The sequence below is a fragment of the Dioscorea cayenensis genome, chromosome 6 (genome assembly GCF_009730915.1).
Source record: "Dioscorea cayenensis subsp. rotundata cultivar TDr96_F1 chromosome 6, TDr96_F1_v2_PseudoChromosome.rev07_lg8_w22 25.fasta, whole genome shotgun sequence".
NCBI lineage: Eukaryota > Viridiplantae > Streptophyta > Magnoliopsida > Dioscoreales > Dioscoreaceae > Dioscorea > Dioscorea cayenensis.
Genome location: NC_052476.1, coordinates 10,635,071 through 10,652,124, shown reverse-complemented (window position 1 = coordinate 10,652,124; position 17,054 = coordinate 10,635,071). Strand labels below are relative to the sequence as shown.

Here is a 17,054-nt window from a genome sequence, read left to right as displayed (position 1 = left end):
TCAACTAAAATGCAAATTTATATCTATATTTATAACGTTAATCAATGTTTGACTATTACTTACACTAATATTGATGAAAGCACTCACAATATTCTACAAACATGACCATAACTAGAAATCTTTCTAGTTGAAATAACTGTTGTGTCACCTATACCAAACTATATAATAACATTTCAATATGGTACTCTAACGTTATCATATGAGAAAAATAAAAAAAACTTTATTGTGATGAAAACTAAAATGAAAAAAAAAAAACTATAAAATTGCACACCTTGAAATTATGAATATAAAGCCAAGACAAGGTAAAGATAGGTATTACTTTACCATCAAGGTCTGCGTCGAGTGAACTGGTTTGACTGATTCGAGAACCAAAGCATTCAGATAGTCCAACATTTTGTTCAGCAGTTAAAACGGTTGATAGTGCTGCAACGGCAGCTGCACGTTGTGACCCCGGGCTTGGTTGATATGGCCTTGGAGATGTTGTTTTAACAACTGAAGAAGGATTGAATGCAAATGACAATGCTGCCAATGCTGATGCCCTTTGAGTGGGCCCAGAATGGTTTTGGTAGTTAGATCTCTCAATGGGTTGCATTGATCCTGAAGAGGGATTAAAGGTTGAAGATAATGCAGCCAGAGCAGATGCCCTTTGAGTAGGTCCTCCATCACTTAACTTGCCAAATTTGTCCCTAGACTGAACAAAATCATAAAATGTGACTAAAATATCAACCATGTTTGTAAGTGCTATATCTGCTTACTTGAATCTAGATCTTTTGCTGAATATGTATTATAAAAAATTAGATCAGATTATAGCAAAGAACATATGTAGATCAAATTAGAAGAAATGTCCACAAAGCCATGTTGAAAATTTTTAATGACAATTTTCAATAAGGATTGTTATGCTTAGTTACAAAGCTTGCTAACTTATCTAGAAGTTCGGGAAGAAAATGTTGAAAAACATAAACTGATTATAAACAATTTCTAAGATCCAGTTTAGCTTTTACTAAATTTAATGCACTCTAAGACTGTTGATGTGAATGATGAATATAATTGAGAGCTACATTATGGGGAATTACAGATGATTGATGGCATAACAAGATGAAGATAAAACTGAGTATTACATTATAAAGTGACGGACTAGTAATTACAATATATTGTAAAATGAGGGCTAAGAAAACAATACGTACTCTCTTTAGCTAATCCAATAAGAAAGTAAAAAGTTAGAGATAGGTTGAATAGATGGTATAGAGAACAAGAATCAAGACATGTTTAAGAGCAATGCATGTTCATTTTTTCATGCCTTAACCACTAATTGTTATAAAAGAAATATGCTTCACAAACCCTAATGTTATAAAAGAATAATAAGAAATCAAAATTTTTTTACCTCTGAGACATGCACAGCAGGCCCAAATAGCAATGACAACCTTTTCTGAAATGAATTTCCTAGAGCCTATTATCATAAAAGGAAAATAAAAAAAAAAAAACCAATATATGAACCAAAATGCAACTGAGAATAGAAAAGAGTACATTTTATTTAAAGATATAGATACAAGAACAGTATATCTTAATAGTGTGCACAAGATTTATATAGGTTCAATACAAAAATGGCACTCGATAATAGAAAATTGAACATATAAAAAGCACCAAGTGATAAATGACAAAATATAAAATAAAAACATGAACTCATAAAACAAAAAACCAATCTAGAAAAATTAACCATTACACTACAAGACAAGACATGTAACACTGCACATTTATCATTAAAAACTACATTCATAGATTTATCAGTTTAGGACGCCAAAAATTTAAAAGATAAACTACATTCATAGATTTATCAGTTTAGCAATATTAACTGAATGAGGTACTAAAACTAATTTATTCTTTTGTAAAAATAACTAGCATCATATTACAATGCAGTGTTTACAAGAAGATTCGATCACATTCTTTTTTGAAGGAAAATATTTGAAACGGACACTATACACATCAAATCAAAATTAAAGTAAGGTCCTTGTGGGATGGTGATTGTAGATCCATTATTAAAATAAAACTTTTCATAAGGTTATTTTTAGTATTGTGTTTGAATCTTTGATACATCTTGGATAGAATAAAATAACAACCTTTGTTTTCTTTTGTTAGACATAAATATCTTAATTTTCTCATGCTACCCTATAGAATAAATTTATCCCATATGGGAACAACTCTTTCTTTTAAGTGTCTAAACAGTTATACCCCATTGCATCTTTTTATTAATATACTTGGTATTTGGATATATACTCCCATAGAGTATATTGTTGCATATATAATTTATTGTAAGTAACTTTTACACATATATAAAAAAAATTTAGTGACATATAAAACCCTCTAAAAATCATTTTTTTTTTTGGCATAAATATATACCTTTGTCATATATATGTAAAACAAGTTAGTTATTGATGCTTCCATGTACCTTTTAAGGTAAAAGAACAACTACATTCTTGAGGAGAATATATGAAAAAACATTTCTAGAATATATTTAGAAAATTTCCTATTTATCTTCATTTCTTAAAAATATTTATTTTATCTCTCATTACAAACATATAATATTTACGTTATAAATAAAATATTTATTTTAAAAATATTTTATAAATATTTATTTGTGAAAAAATATTGCCCAAAGTAAGCTAAACTATAAGAACTAAATTTATTCTGTAGATTTTAGGGATGCTTGTGCATTGTTTGACAAAATATAAAGTTGAACAACATATCTAGTACCATCCTATCTTGCCTACATGAAATTGTTCTTTTGAAGTTGCCAAATGCTACTTACAGAGTTCCTAAAAATTAATTTTCCACATACAATATCCCTCTCTTAATACCAAATCATAAAGGTCTTCTTCATGAAAAATGGAAGATACTCGAAGTGTACAATTATGCATCTCCTAGTGTCCTATGAGCATAAAATTTGATATCATGACAAATTTATAGCTCTACAACCAAACAAAATCACAAACAGTGGGTTTAAGGACAGAAAATAATGTGAAGACGGTAGAGTATACCATCACCTTTGTGGTATCCCAGGAGAAGAATGTAGTGGAAAAAGATGGCTCATGTCCTTCTATGACTTTATAAAGAGGTACATCCGGGGATAGTCCTTGAAGGTCTGCTGCAAGTTCTATATATTTCTGTATAAAAGGAACACTATAATTATATATAATATAAGGCCTAACAACAAGAGAGGAGGGAATTAATAAAACACACCTGACCAAATTCAAAAGCATTTTGTTTATCTTCAGAATGTACAGAGTAACCAACCCAAACAAAGACCTCTACATGGGTATCAAGAATTAATATATCCTCAGATAACAAATCATCTTGTGAGAAGTTGAAAACCTCATCAACCTGCAAGATGCAAAGGTGTTTAGATACAAAATTTGAACGCTAGAATAGAAAACTAGATGCAAGGTGGGTGGCAAACCTTAAATTTTCCTGTGGATTCAAGAACAAAAACAATAAGGACAACAAAGGTGTTAGATTCAACAAGTATATAATGCATATGAATAAAGTAGGAAAAAATAATTGACATGAAGGTGGAAATTCCAGCACAAATTATGATCCTGGCATCTTCAATCTCCAGTAAGGACTACTAACCTTTGTTGTATGAAAAACTATATGTCACGCCCCGAACATGGTGCGCTGACAAACGGCCGCAGACCCACAAGGCGGGGCCCAGTGAACCTGCAAGGCCTCAAATCCTAAACACAGACTAGGAGTAGAAAATAACTGACAAAATACTAAATAATAGTACAACTGAAGGTTTACAACCAAACCCAAATACAAGGCGAATGAAATACAAGACGACTCTACAAGGAGGTTCTTACACAATAATACAACAAATGCAAAGACAAAAGTCTTAAGGGCATAAATCCCAAAGAAGACATCTACTGGAAGTCTTCTAAGATCCCCTCGGGTCTCATCGCTCCCTCGATTTGAAAAAGGATTTAAAGTAAATCCATGAGCTCACTAGCCCAGTAAGTAATCCAAAACAAATTGAAAGCAAAAGTTCAGTCCCGAAAATTTGCACACACAAAAATAATGCAATAGCACAAAATAGTGTAAAACAAAAATCAAAGGTAAAACAATAAATACAATATCCAAAGTATGACTCCAAATTCACTCGAAAGTGCCAAAGCGTCATTTGTTTACCCTCGGTGATGTACTCGAGCGAAATAATCGAAATCATTTATTTACCCTCGTGACCCGAGACCGAATAACAGTGGCCGTTGATTATTTCACCGAGCGGACACGGTGTGAAATCGCAGCTCTCATTTTCCAAAAATTACTTGTCGACAAGGTCGTGGGTTTAACCCCCAGCGACGAGGGTTGCATATTGTTCATTTGGAGACCAAAAATTCGGGATACAATTTCAAGCCAAGAGTACGTAATATTCACAAGTATTTTTTTCAAAAATTAATCTAATAAAATAAATTAAATAATTAAATAAACAGATAAATAAATAATGTAAAAAGGAAATACTCACTTTTCCAAGCCTAAGCTCGGTTTTTCACTTTGGAGAAATAATAACAACATTTCACAAATATTTTCCCAAAAATTCAAGAAAAATAAAAAGATTTTACCAAAAATAAAAAAATAAAAAAATAAAAATAACACAAGTATAAATAATAGTGAAACCAATAAATAATTATTCGACCAATCTCAAGGAAGAAATGCATTAGTACAATAATATACTAAAATTTGTAAAAAAATACAAGGTCTAATGTATCTCATCAATTGAAGAAAAATGGCCCACCTAAAACCAAAATATCTAGAAAAATAATTTCAAAGGAAATATTCTCAAAACAAGGATGTTAAAAATTTTAGGGAGGAGATAGGCAAGGACATAGAGGCAAGTGGATATTTAAGGGATAAATGTATAACCCAAATAATATATAGGTAATTCAAGTTGATGTTAGGTGGACCAAGGATTCAAGCACTTAATAAATCTCAAGTTTTTGCTATTGGGAATAAACAAGGTTACAAAAAGGATAATTACTTTGCCAAATATTTGGAAGTAACAAGGAAATAACATATATAAGTTTTGGCAAATAATAGCACTATGGTTCCAACTAAGTATAGAAACTTCTCTTCCTCTACAAACACAAGACATAAATAGATGGCATTCCCACAATAATTTTTAAAGAATAAATGCAAACAAAATTTCAGAAATTTTGCATGAAAATAAATCAAAACAACAAAATTTAAATATAGGAGTTTAAGGGATTACTTACTTGGTGATCCTAAATTCAAAAGAGATCCAAGATGATGCTCAAGGTGGTCCTAAAATCCAAGGGAAAACCAACCAAATATACATGAATATTTGGAAGAGTTCAAGCACAAAAGTTCATACTAAGCTAGTCTAAAAATACCCCATTAAAACAACAACAATATGAAAGTGTCTACAAGAAGATCTAACATAATACTAATACTAGTGGTAATAACAATGATGTGGGAAGGGAACATAGAATGATTAAGAGGACCAAGGACAATAGGTGAGAGAAACAAGGATGGAAATAAATCTCCTAGCACAAGTAGTAGATCAATGCATGCATGCATGTATGTATATATATATATATTTACACATACTTATGGTTGCAGGACCAACATGTGTGGATATATATATGCTACCAATTTAAAAAGGCTGCCAACAAGTCAATGTGCATGTAAATATATATACTATAATTGATGCTTAAATAATCAAAGCATGACATGCAACCAGGCCACATCTTGGAGGCTTCTAGTCTTTTGTTTTCCATGCAAACAAGTGGGGATGCAAAGTTTAAGAAGGGGATCAAGTTTACTAGTATTTCTGGTAACATATAAATGCCATAGAAAGTTAAACACAAGGATGCAAGAATATGTAAGGTCCAACACACATGCCAAAACTACAAAACTAAACATTCATTAGGCATGCAAAAACTTGGGTTTTTGGCTTGGGTTTCAAGCAAAATGGTATAAACATATAGATGGTTCCATGAATAAAACTTTATGTAACATGGAGACCAAGAACTAAAGATACTCAAGAGGCACAAGGGTGGGTTTCAACATGCATAAGGAGAGGGTTTTCATGCAAGGATAAGCTCCAAAAAATTTTAAACAACAACCCATGCAAACATAAGAAGCAAGCTAACAACCATCATTTAAGAAAGAGAAGTTAACTTCCGGACAACATGAGCAACCTACAACAATTACCTCTAGGTTGATGACGAAATGAAGAGCTCCTCCCCGGTTTGATCGTCGCCGCTACAGTGATCCGGTGAGGTGCTTCACTCTTAAGGCTTCAAAGGAGATGAGGAAGAGTTTAGAGGGTGGAAGGAAGCAAGGAAGGGTAGTGATAATGCAAGGGATGAGGAAATAATGCCAGGAGACAAAGATGGGACTGAAATCCTGGAATCCCTCCATGTTTTCCTCCTTTGCAAGCTTTTCAAAGCAACCAGCCAAAAATAAGATTAAGGGGTAAGGTAAGTTTGATTAGCAACTAAGGCAAGCTCTAATTAAGGGCGGGGTCCACACTATATAAGTGAGGATCTCTGACAATATCTTGTGAGACCTTTTTGCTAGTATAACTATGCTTTCCACCAAGTGCAAACCAGAATGCTGAGCTCTCTGTACCTTCCTTTGCGTGTTTCAATGTGGCTCCAGGCTGAAGGATTGACATAACAATGATGTAACTTTGAGTAATCCTGAAATATATGCATACGAAATTTGCATCCCAAGAATAACTTGAGAGATTGAATTATGATATGTGTTAAACACATATTTACTAAGATTATGTTAGACATATATTTACTAAGATTAATATGTCCAATAATGTCTAATAAGGAATATGTTAATCAATTCCTTGTTCTTGATCTTGCTTATGAACAAAGATATTATAAACATAAGAAAAAAAAAAGACATAACCTAAGTGATTTACACTGAAAACTTCTACTCTGCAGGAACATGAAATGGTTGTCAATAACAATGCCCTCTATGATGTATCTTTTAAATCAATTTTAATCCATACAGGACAGAGAATATAAATGCAAACTCTAGCAATGAATGAAGGATTGAGAAAATACAAATTCAAATTGCATTAGGAAAATTACATTTACACACATGCTAATTGAAACTAAAACATGTTTAAGATGAGGAAGGCATATGCTACCTTCAAAAATTCTACTACATTTGTAGCCCACTGCCGCTGCTCAATTGAACTGGAATTCCCTTGCCAACAGAACACCGAATTACCAGATTGCAATACGAAAAAATTAAAAGGGTTTAAGGATGTTGCTACCTGTAATAAATAATATAATGTCATTGAAGCAAAAAAATGCTATTGGTTGGATTTCACATTTGCATATACACACAATAGAACAAATAAGTATAGGTAAGAGTCATCCTTTTCTATGAATCAGTATTCAACTAATCCTTAAAAGGATCACATCACGTAATTGAATAACCCTAACTTATTATATAAGATATTCATTTTAGTTGAAGCATGATTTAGCAAAAACAAATTTAGAAAAATCCCAAAAGGTAACTATCAGAGTTATATAAAACTAAGACATAAAACTTTGCATGGTATTGAAACTATAAGCTGTAGAAACAAACACAAAATCATAGTTAACTAGTGCAAATAGTAGGCTAAATGAATTTAAAATTACAAAAAAGCAATATTGGGATGGATATCATTGGAACTATAAATGGGAATTTAACCCGACCATGCAGAGAGCTGCATGTTCTCGATCCCATAATATATTGACTTTTGGGTGGGGATCTTCAGTTTAGTTCAAACTGAGGATAGAGTGGGATTGGAAATGAAGTCTACTCCTTGATCTCCATTTGTGCCCTACCCCTCCTCCTCCCCTTCCTCAATATGTGTTAATATGGATGTTATGGATTGCGTTTTTCTAATGATGTAATTTATTTATTAAGAATGTTATGAATATTGTGTCATTTTTTCTATTTAAAGTATTTATTATGCCATAGATTTAATGATGATAATGCTTTTTTTTTTCTATTTACTTTTAAAGATTATTATCCGTATTTCAAAATTTCATATGGAAAAATCCGTTATAGCTTTGAGTATGAAATGAGAACTTTTGTATTTTTTTGTCCTATAAGTATTATTTTTTTTGTTTTATTTTTTATACATATTTTCTTAGGATAATATTAAAATTTTGAAGAATAATAGCAATGGGGACCTTCCCTGTTGAATTTGGGGGCGGGTTTGCTACATGGCATTCCATTAGGGATCAAACACAGGTTTGGACAGGTGAATTGTTGATCCTAGAATAGGGTTAGATATGGCACTCCTCATTAAGAAACTGCCCTTTTGCCATCCCTAGTTGAAATGAATCCATCATGGACTCAATTCTATAATCATTTGTGTTAATGTTACACACTTACCAACTGAATAACTGGGGCATAATATTGCAAGAGAAGCTAAAAGGATCTTATTGTAATTATTTACTATATCAACCACTATACTGATGGTTCTATTAAAGGATATGATAGCTAACCCCTTAAGATATAGCATGGAGCAGAATGTTGATCAAAAGAAGAACAACTAATAAATCAGAGCATAAAGTAATCCGATATATATGGGAAACCTATCTTTTTCATTGGAAAAAGAATTATCAAAGCTAAAATTGAACTCCTTAGTCTAAATAAATATAAAAAAAACCAACAAGAATCAAATACCTTCTCTAAATGTAATCTTTAGGATAAATTAAAGCAAAATTAATTTAAAACAAGAAGTGCATAATCCTAAATATGATCTAGAATTCAATCACTAATCCAATGATGAAGGTATAACGTTTGGATGTAGACAATGTGCTAGAGATTGCGCTTCAAAACCATGTAAGGATGAAGGCCTAGAGCTACATTTCTCTCACAAATACAAATCAAGAAAAGTAGGCTAATTGAAAGATTGGAGAGATGACAAGAAAAGGGGAAGATTTAGGTGCCTTTTCTAAAGGCATTACACAGGAACATTCTTTATAGGAAAGTTTGTTAATTAACAACATAGATAATCTTGAGAAAGCCTTGCAAACTAGAATTCTAATAAGTGTAGAAATTGCATGCAATTCTAATATGAATTTGGTCTTATTTGTTGTTCAATCATGCAATTCTACATGATTTTCGTATGGATTTCATCCTCGTCAGAAGTACTGCTTTCTATTATTTTTCATGCAGATAAACGGAATTAAATCCCCAAACCTACATATCTTTGATGCATTTAAGAAGGTAAAACAAAGAGCAAGTTATGGAGGAGAAAAGAAGAAAAAACCTAGTGCATCCCAAGAAGAAGAGGAGAAAAGAAGAAAAAAATGAGAAGGACAGTGAGGGGTTGAAAGAGAAGACATCTAAAGGTAAGGGAAGGATCAAAAGAGTAACTAAGAGTGGAGAAAAAAGAAACTTAAGCTCAGATTCACGTCAATCAATCAATTGAGAAGCAAGGATAAGGAGTTTCTTTCCTTTTAAAACTTTGTATTTCTTGTCAAATGTTCAAATCAGTGTCCATGGGTTGTATCTTGAACATGGAGGGGTAGAATCTTTCTTTCTAGGATTGGGATTAGCCCATGGAATGTAAAAGATGTTATGTTATGTTATGAATCTCTCTTCTTTGTTATTAATTAATTGATTTTGATTTGGTTTTAAAGCAGTTTAATGCTTGTGATTTTGAATTCTTTCAATTGCATGAACTTAGGTGTCAAGGGAGGGATTGAGAGGTAAACTTTGATACCAAAATCTTAGAACCAAACCTGGAACTTTGAATTAAGGTTTCTTGAGGATCCATTGGATAGTTTTAGGACTAAAAGGATTTAATAAGGTTTAATCACCAAGAGAGTAAGGATTAGCATAATTAAGCACCTTGTTATAATTGAAAGAGAATAGCAAGTATTTAAGGACAATCCACCTTTGAGATCAATTAGACCAAACCGAGAAAAGTTCAAAGCAAAGTCTTTATACTATAAAAGAGACTTTCATAGTATACTTTATGTAAAGAGAAATTATAGGCATAGAGAATTAAACACAATCCATTAGACCACAACATAACATTTCCTTTGTAAGGACAATTAAGACGGAGTGTGGAATGGAAAGAGATAAGAAAAAAACAAAACTCTATTATCAAGATAAACTTAAGGTAACATATGATCATCTAGGGAACATGTGTCACATATATTCCTTCAATGTATCAAAGTGTGTCTATGGACACATAGTGTTACGGCCTTCCGATCGACACCATGATTACACTGTGCGCGTTTGACATGCCACCAAGCGACAAGCCAGCCTACCAAAGGTTAGGGTTGAAAATAATACAAGCAACGCAAGTATGCTATCAAGTAAACTTAGCCAAACAAGCATGCAACCATCACAAAAGACATCCTAAGGAGCCAAGCCTTAGGCCCAAGGAGTCCAACTAGTTCCCCACAAACAAGGTGCAAGCAATCTCCAATACAAGACAAGGAAAGTAGAGAGAAAAAATAAACTCTCAATCAAGTGCCAAAGTTACACCATGAGCCACAATAACAAAGCTAAGATCTTCATTCACCCTAAAGAATGAAGATGAACAAAGCTCCTAACCGAGAGATAGCTTCTCCCAAGCTAAACCACTATTTAGTTCTCTAGTTGGTTCTTACCAAGAGATAGGAAGGATATATACATACCATCCATGCTTTATGGATGACTAGGATAAGAGCAATCCAAGGGCTCCCACTAAGTCAATGGTCATGTCAAAGAAAACACACAATCACTCTCAGTGCTACGGTGCTCATCCCTATCAACTAGAACAGTACCAGCCACTAACCTGACCACAGTGCCAGCCTGAGTGGGCCGCTCCTCTTTGTAAGACCTAGCCGTTGCGCTCATCCCCTCGGTAGCATCACATGCTAGCTCTGCCACATCAATGCCTATCGGTACTAGCCTGACTATTGAGGATCTCTCTCGGTGAAGGCACTCAGTAATGCCCTAGCACCACATGCTATCCCGGCTCATAGCTGAGCTAAGAGCCCACGCTCGGTAAAGGCACTCATATGTTGTGGTCTAATTACATTCATATATATATATATATAATATGTTTTTGTTGCCGTGTGTTGCCGTACCCGTGTCTTGAATTTTGAGAAATTACCATGTCACCGTGTAGTGTCATGTCCCCGTATACGTGTCCATGCTTCATAGCATCTAACACAAAGGACTTATTCTTTCTTGATTATCCTGATCAACTTATCTCAACTAAAGAAGTCCAACATTCTATATCTGTTGAGTCTACTTCTACTTCTATGAAACTCGAGGCTATTCCTTTTGAGTCAATGCCACTTATTGAGTCACCTATATTAGGTAGAATGATGAAGGATATAGGAAAACAAGATAATACTAGACCATTGCAAGCTTATTCTAGTTCTAGGAAGAAATTACCTCTCTATTAATCTGTGCAAGTCCAATCTCCTATTCAAGTTGCCTGTTTAGCAACCAAAAATAGTTTCTTGGCTTGAAAACATCATATTACCAACTAATCTTTCTTGACCTATTGATGAACTTAAGAAACCAAGTGATGTAGACCTACCGACTGACCTGTACAAAACCTCCACTATACTTATTCATGACTTATTAAAACTTGCCTTACATCTATCTTGATAATATTCATACAATTCCCATACCAAAAAATCTATCCAAGGTAATGGAAGACAAGAAGTGGGAGGATGCTATGAAAATGGAGATAAAGGCTCTAGAAAAAAATAAGATGGGAGTTGGTCGAACTGGTAAGAGGAAAAAAGCTAGCTAGATGTAAATGGATTTTCACTTAAAAGTAGAGGCCTGATGGTTCCATAGAGAGATACAAAGCAAGGTTTGTTGCTAAAGAGTATACTCAGATATATGGCATTGATTATGTTGAAAACATTTCATTCGGTTGTAAAGATGAATACAATTTGGGCTCTTTTACCATTGGTAACCAATTTTGGGTGGAACCCACAAAAAAAATCCTTTTCTTCATAGTGATCTAAAAGAGGAAATTTACATAGAGCTCCCTCTTGGCTTTGAATCCAAAAAAATAATGGTGTGTAAATTGAAGAAAGACCCTCTATGCACTTAAATAGTAACCAAGAGCTTGGTTTGGAGATTGGCCATGGTGATGCTATCTTGGGGGTATAAGCTAAGGAGACTAAACTTTGTTTGTGAGATGTTGGAAGATAGGAGGAGTGATAGTGTTATTGATGTATGTGCATGATAGTATAGTAACAGGTAATGATACATAAGAGATGCATAATTTATAAAGTCTTTAGGGAAGGGATTTGGCATCAAAGAGATTGGGAAGTTAAAATATTTGCTATATGTATTGAAATGGATTATTCAAAGCAAGGAATTTTTATTTTATAGCAGAAATATGCGTTTAAATTAGTAAAGGAGGCGGGGAAGTTGGGTTGTAAAGCATGGATTATATGATGCTTCAGATATATCATGGCAGATAAAGGTTTATATCAAAGACTTGCTGGAAGGTTAATTTATTTAGCACATACAAGACCTGACATTGCATTTGTTGTGCTTGTTGTTAGCCAATTTATGCACTGCTGAGTGGAGAAGGAGAATATTTTAAACTATGCTTTTATTTCTCTCCAAATATATAATTTTACAAGACACCCACTCACTACTCACCTAGCATTTTCTCTCACTAAGCACTCTTTCTTTCATTGAGCACTCACTCTCTTAATCACCTTATTCACTTGCTTGGTTCCAAGCCAAGCCTAAACATGTATTTATACTAGGTTAAAGGTGGTTCGGAAACATCTAGATTAGTACTCGATTAAGTCGGTGAGGATTCCTTCATTGGTGTATGTCGGTGCGGCCTTCAAGAAAAACCAAGTTGGTGATATCTTCTAGATGATATTGCTTTTCATAATGGATAATTATAAAGAAATGCGTCTTTAAGGCAGTTTATAGAATTTTACAATACTTGAAAGACAACCCAAGGAGAGGGATTTTGTTCAAGAATGGAGAGACCATGAATTTAGAAGCTTGCATTGACATGGATTATGCTGGTTCATTAGATGGCAAGACATTAACCTTAGGCTATTGAGCTTTCTTAAGCGGTAACCTTGTGACTAGAGGAGTAAAAAGCAACTGTGGTGGCAAGATCAAGTGGAGAGTATGCTTTTAGGTCTATGGCATTGGGAATTAATATATAGATTTTTATGGTTAAAAAATAGTTCTTGATGATTTGAAAGGTAAAATGGGAAAGCCCAATGAGCTTTCACTAGGGTAACAAATTAGCAATTAGCATCACTTATAGCCACGTGCAATATGATTGAACAAAGCATATCGAAGTCGATAGTCGTTTCATCAAAGAGAAACTTGACACCAGCCTAACATGTACTCCATCTACTTCAACAAAGGATCAACTAGTAAATATACTCATAGATGCCTGCCTATTACTATGTTTCAAGACATTGTTAGCTTAGAATGAAGGATATCCATTCACTAGCTTAAGAGGAAGTGTCGAATAATATGGGATGTGCTTTATTAGAAAATACTTGTGAACATAGAGGATTTTGTGAGATATTTGTTAGGAGGGTTTCTTTTTTGGTAGAGATTTAGTTTCTATCTTTATAACTGATTGGCTGTGCATATAGACCTATGTATGTAGAGAATTTGATTGAGGAATAACTCAGAACGTTTCAACAAAAGCATGTGTTAAAACACTCAATATTAAAGCCATCATATTAATACCTCTAATTTTCCTCAAGCTAATCAAACCACTAATAATCCAAAAGAGAGAGCCACTTTGCTAAATACTTAAAAGAAATTTGATGGTAAAGACTTTTGATTTAGATGTACTGAAAAAGGGCATATAGCATACCAATGTCAAACAAGATCTAATTTACATATTAGGAAAAAAACAAGAGGATAGATCATGCTAACAAGAAAAAGCCAAGAATGAAGAAAACCTTCCATATTATGTGGTTATTTAGTTGATTCAAATTTTGACACTTTCCTTGAAATGATTTCAATAATTAATCTCTTCGATAAGTAATATCCTTTTAAGCTTGTTGGAGTCCAATTTCTTGAGCTGGAGAGTATGATTCAGAACATGGTTTAGGATTAGAATATTTTTAAAGATTAAAATAATGTGTTTAGGTGTTAGAGATGGTCACGTAATTTCAATTTTTTTTGCATGCATTATGTGTGCTAAATCTAATGGGTTTGTTCTAAATTTTAATGTACATTGATTTTATCAATAAGTCTAAAAGTCTAGATAAGTTTTAATTTAAACAATTCTTTATCCTATTTGGAGTCAAACTTGATTACATAAGTTCTCATATCCCAATAAAAACAAAGATGAGTCTTTCTTAAGAAATCAATTAATAAATTATTTTCGGTTTTCAGCTTAATGCTATGTTTTGAGATGTGATTGCCTTTTTTTTTTTCCTAAGTGTGATTGTTTCAATCCTCTAAGAGTGATTGCCCCTAGGCTGGACTACCTAACCTATCCTACATCATAAATAAAAATTATACAATGTGTTATATGCCCTAAAAACTAACATATACTTATGTTTAATTGGTACATCCGTGTGTATAACAAACAGATGAAAAACAAGTTCAAAATGCTTGTTTATTGAATAGATTCTAAAGATTGACTTGGCTAAAAGTGATATTGGTAAATTTTTGTTACATGAAAAGCAATTTAAAAATTCTTGTTGAATGTATTCTAAAGCATGGCTAAAAGTGATATTAGTGATTTTTTGCCTCTTCTAGTTTTAAAAGTATTTTATGCTCAAAAGTTTTCAGGTTCAATTGCAAGAATAATTACAAATATGAGTTATTAAGAAAATTTACTGAAAGATTATATTCACATCACCAAAATAAAACAAGTGGATGTAGTAATTATGAAATGCTTAGAATATTTAGTACAAATAATAGTGTGCAGGGTAATACCACAAAAAATGATTGAAACTTACTGCATCAACTTGAAGTGCTTTATTGTTATGAGATGATGTCCCAAAAATTTGTAATAGAGCAATGCCATCAGAACTATAAGTATCATCATTCAAATTCTTTTCTAATATGGACATTTTGTAACCTGAACTGACTCCTCCCTGCAAAGAAGCTTACAAATTTAATCAACAATGAAATGGTTGACCTAAAGACTGATCATATCATCATGGAAGTTTAAACCTCACATGCTTTGTGATTAATACACTTCATTAAAAATCTCTTTTTCATGTTTTGTTTTAGTTGAAAAATTACCTTCAAGACAACCATAGGCTGAAAAAGTGCAATAAATTGTGGTGGCTCTTTACCTTGAATAATGCGACCCTGCAGAGGTATCTATTAGAAGCCTTATCAAATGAAACTTATATTTTGTTTCAAAGAGAGAGGGAAAGAGTATTACCAGAGTGGGCCTTCCTTTCAAGGAAGTGAACATTGCATTAGTTAATTGGACAGACATAATTTGGTCATCCTAAAAGATAAAAATACTTAAGCGAAAGAGAATTTAGAAAAATTCAACAATAAGAAATTCTACAAAACCTAATTGTAAGATATTTGTACACAGATTCCAAAGTCTAAGCTATGCTAATGAAACACCCAAGCTCATGCAAAACAATTATTGATTGATTCCAAACGGTTGGTCCTTAGAAAAACCATCAAAAATAGTTTTTTTTTTTTTTCTAAATAAGGATTTTATTACATAATTTCTTTACCTGAATACTATCCTTTCCCAACCAACTGGAAAGGAAGTATTCCTCTTTCTTCTCACCAGAATGATATGTATAATGAATAATGTAACAATCCCCACCGTAGAATTTACCAATCTCTTCCATAGGAAGCGGTGTCTTGGCACTTCCATTGATGCACCATACCTGTTTGAAAAGGCATAATTAATTTTCTGAAAATCTTTAAAATAGTAAGTCTAGCACGATGTCATATATTTAAGGGTACATAATAGAGACTAGTGATAGTACTACCTCAAGTTTACCACCAGCTTCAAGCAAAGGAGGAACCTCCTCATTTAAAGGAGAACCTTTTGTCATTCCCTTCATGTCCACCCTCTGCTGCTTTAGCAAAGCTAGCAACATGCACAAGATATTAGAACTATAGCAACAAAGGGAAATGAAGTTATTATGCTTGTAAGAAGCAAATTAGTACCTGCCACTTTTCCTCTGCCTTCCTCTCCACTTGCTGTCACTGTACTGGCAGACCAAGATTCAAAGTTGGACTTGAATGAATGTGTCTCAAACCCTTGAATAACTTGAGTTATCCGAGTCATCTTTGGCCTACTTTGATTGATGGTAAATTCCTGAAAAATCCTGGATTGGTAAAAGCTCAGAAATAAGATGGTAATACAACAGTATAGGTGTTGTGGCTTAACCTCAGCAGCTCTACTGGTGGCTTTCCTGTCCTCAAGTTGAGTTGCCCGGCCAACCCAAATAAATATCTCAGAGCCGCAATCCAACAAATAGCATTTGTTGTTTTTTAGCATCTCTTTAGAGAGAGTGCCTTCCTCCAACTTTAACTGACCATTATTAATACTGTGTACATAGAATTATAGTTAAGATACAAGTATCTTACTTAATACTAGGAGAAATCAAAATAATTTTGTCAAAAAGGAGGAAGAAAGAAATTTTAAAAGGTAGTGAAATGATGAATGGAAGAAAGAATGGTATAGGTAAAATTATGTATTTTCCTTCAACTACCAACTCTGCTTGTTGGGTAGAGTAGATCTCTGATTAAAAATTGTTTAATGTTAATGAAAAACAGGTATTCTTATCTACTAGACTTATTTTAAAGCTTTGGAAAATGACTTCCTTGTTTGCTATAAGAAAAGTAAGATGACATAGAGTAAAATTTCATAGAATAGTAGCTAAGATAACCAGAAACTTCTTTTGGATTATGTTTACTAAAAAAAATTAAAATTTTCCGTGATAATGAAGGTTCTTTCTTCAGTTTACATAAAGGTTTGCTAACATCAGACAAAAACCAAATCAGGCTCCAATTATGCAAGTTTGCTCCTTATTTAATGAACAACAGGCAAAGGTAAATAT

At 33.1% G+C, this 17,054-nt stretch overlaps 1 protein-coding gene across 1 annotated transcript in view; it reads right to left on the bottom strand.

Moving 5' to 3' along the window:
* Window positions 1-142: 142 nt before the first annotated feature.
* The window catches only part of LOC120263129 (villin-2-like), a 20,764-nt gene continuing 3,852 nt past the window's right edge, over window positions 143-17,054 (bottom strand). Inside the window, exons 7-21 of the mRNA XM_039271028.1 lie at window positions 16,382-16,546; window positions 16,159-16,309; window positions 15,978-16,078; window positions 15,714-15,872; window positions 15,404-15,472; window positions 15,259-15,327; window positions 14,970-15,107; window positions 7,178-7,306; window positions 6,549-6,673; window positions 3,625-3,647; window positions 3,452-3,462; window positions 3,235-3,375; window positions 3,033-3,158; window positions 1,382-1,447; window positions 143-691 (exon numbers count right to left, since the gene is read on the bottom strand). Of these exons, the coding sequence (XP_039126962.1) occupies window positions 236-691; window positions 1,382-1,447; window positions 3,033-3,158; window positions 3,235-3,375; window positions 3,452-3,462; window positions 3,625-3,647; window positions 6,549-6,673; window positions 7,178-7,306; window positions 14,970-15,107; window positions 15,259-15,327; window positions 15,404-15,472; window positions 15,714-15,872; window positions 15,978-16,078; window positions 16,159-16,309; window positions 16,382-16,546 (1,929 nt within the window). The 3' untranslated portion in view covers window positions 143-235. The remainder of the gene's footprint in view (window positions 692-1,381; window positions 1,448-3,032; window positions 3,159-3,234; window positions 3,376-3,451; window positions 3,463-3,624; window positions 3,648-6,548; window positions 6,674-7,177; window positions 7,307-14,969; window positions 15,108-15,258; window positions 15,328-15,403; window positions 15,473-15,713; window positions 15,873-15,977; window positions 16,079-16,158; window positions 16,310-16,381; window positions 16,547-17,054) is intronic.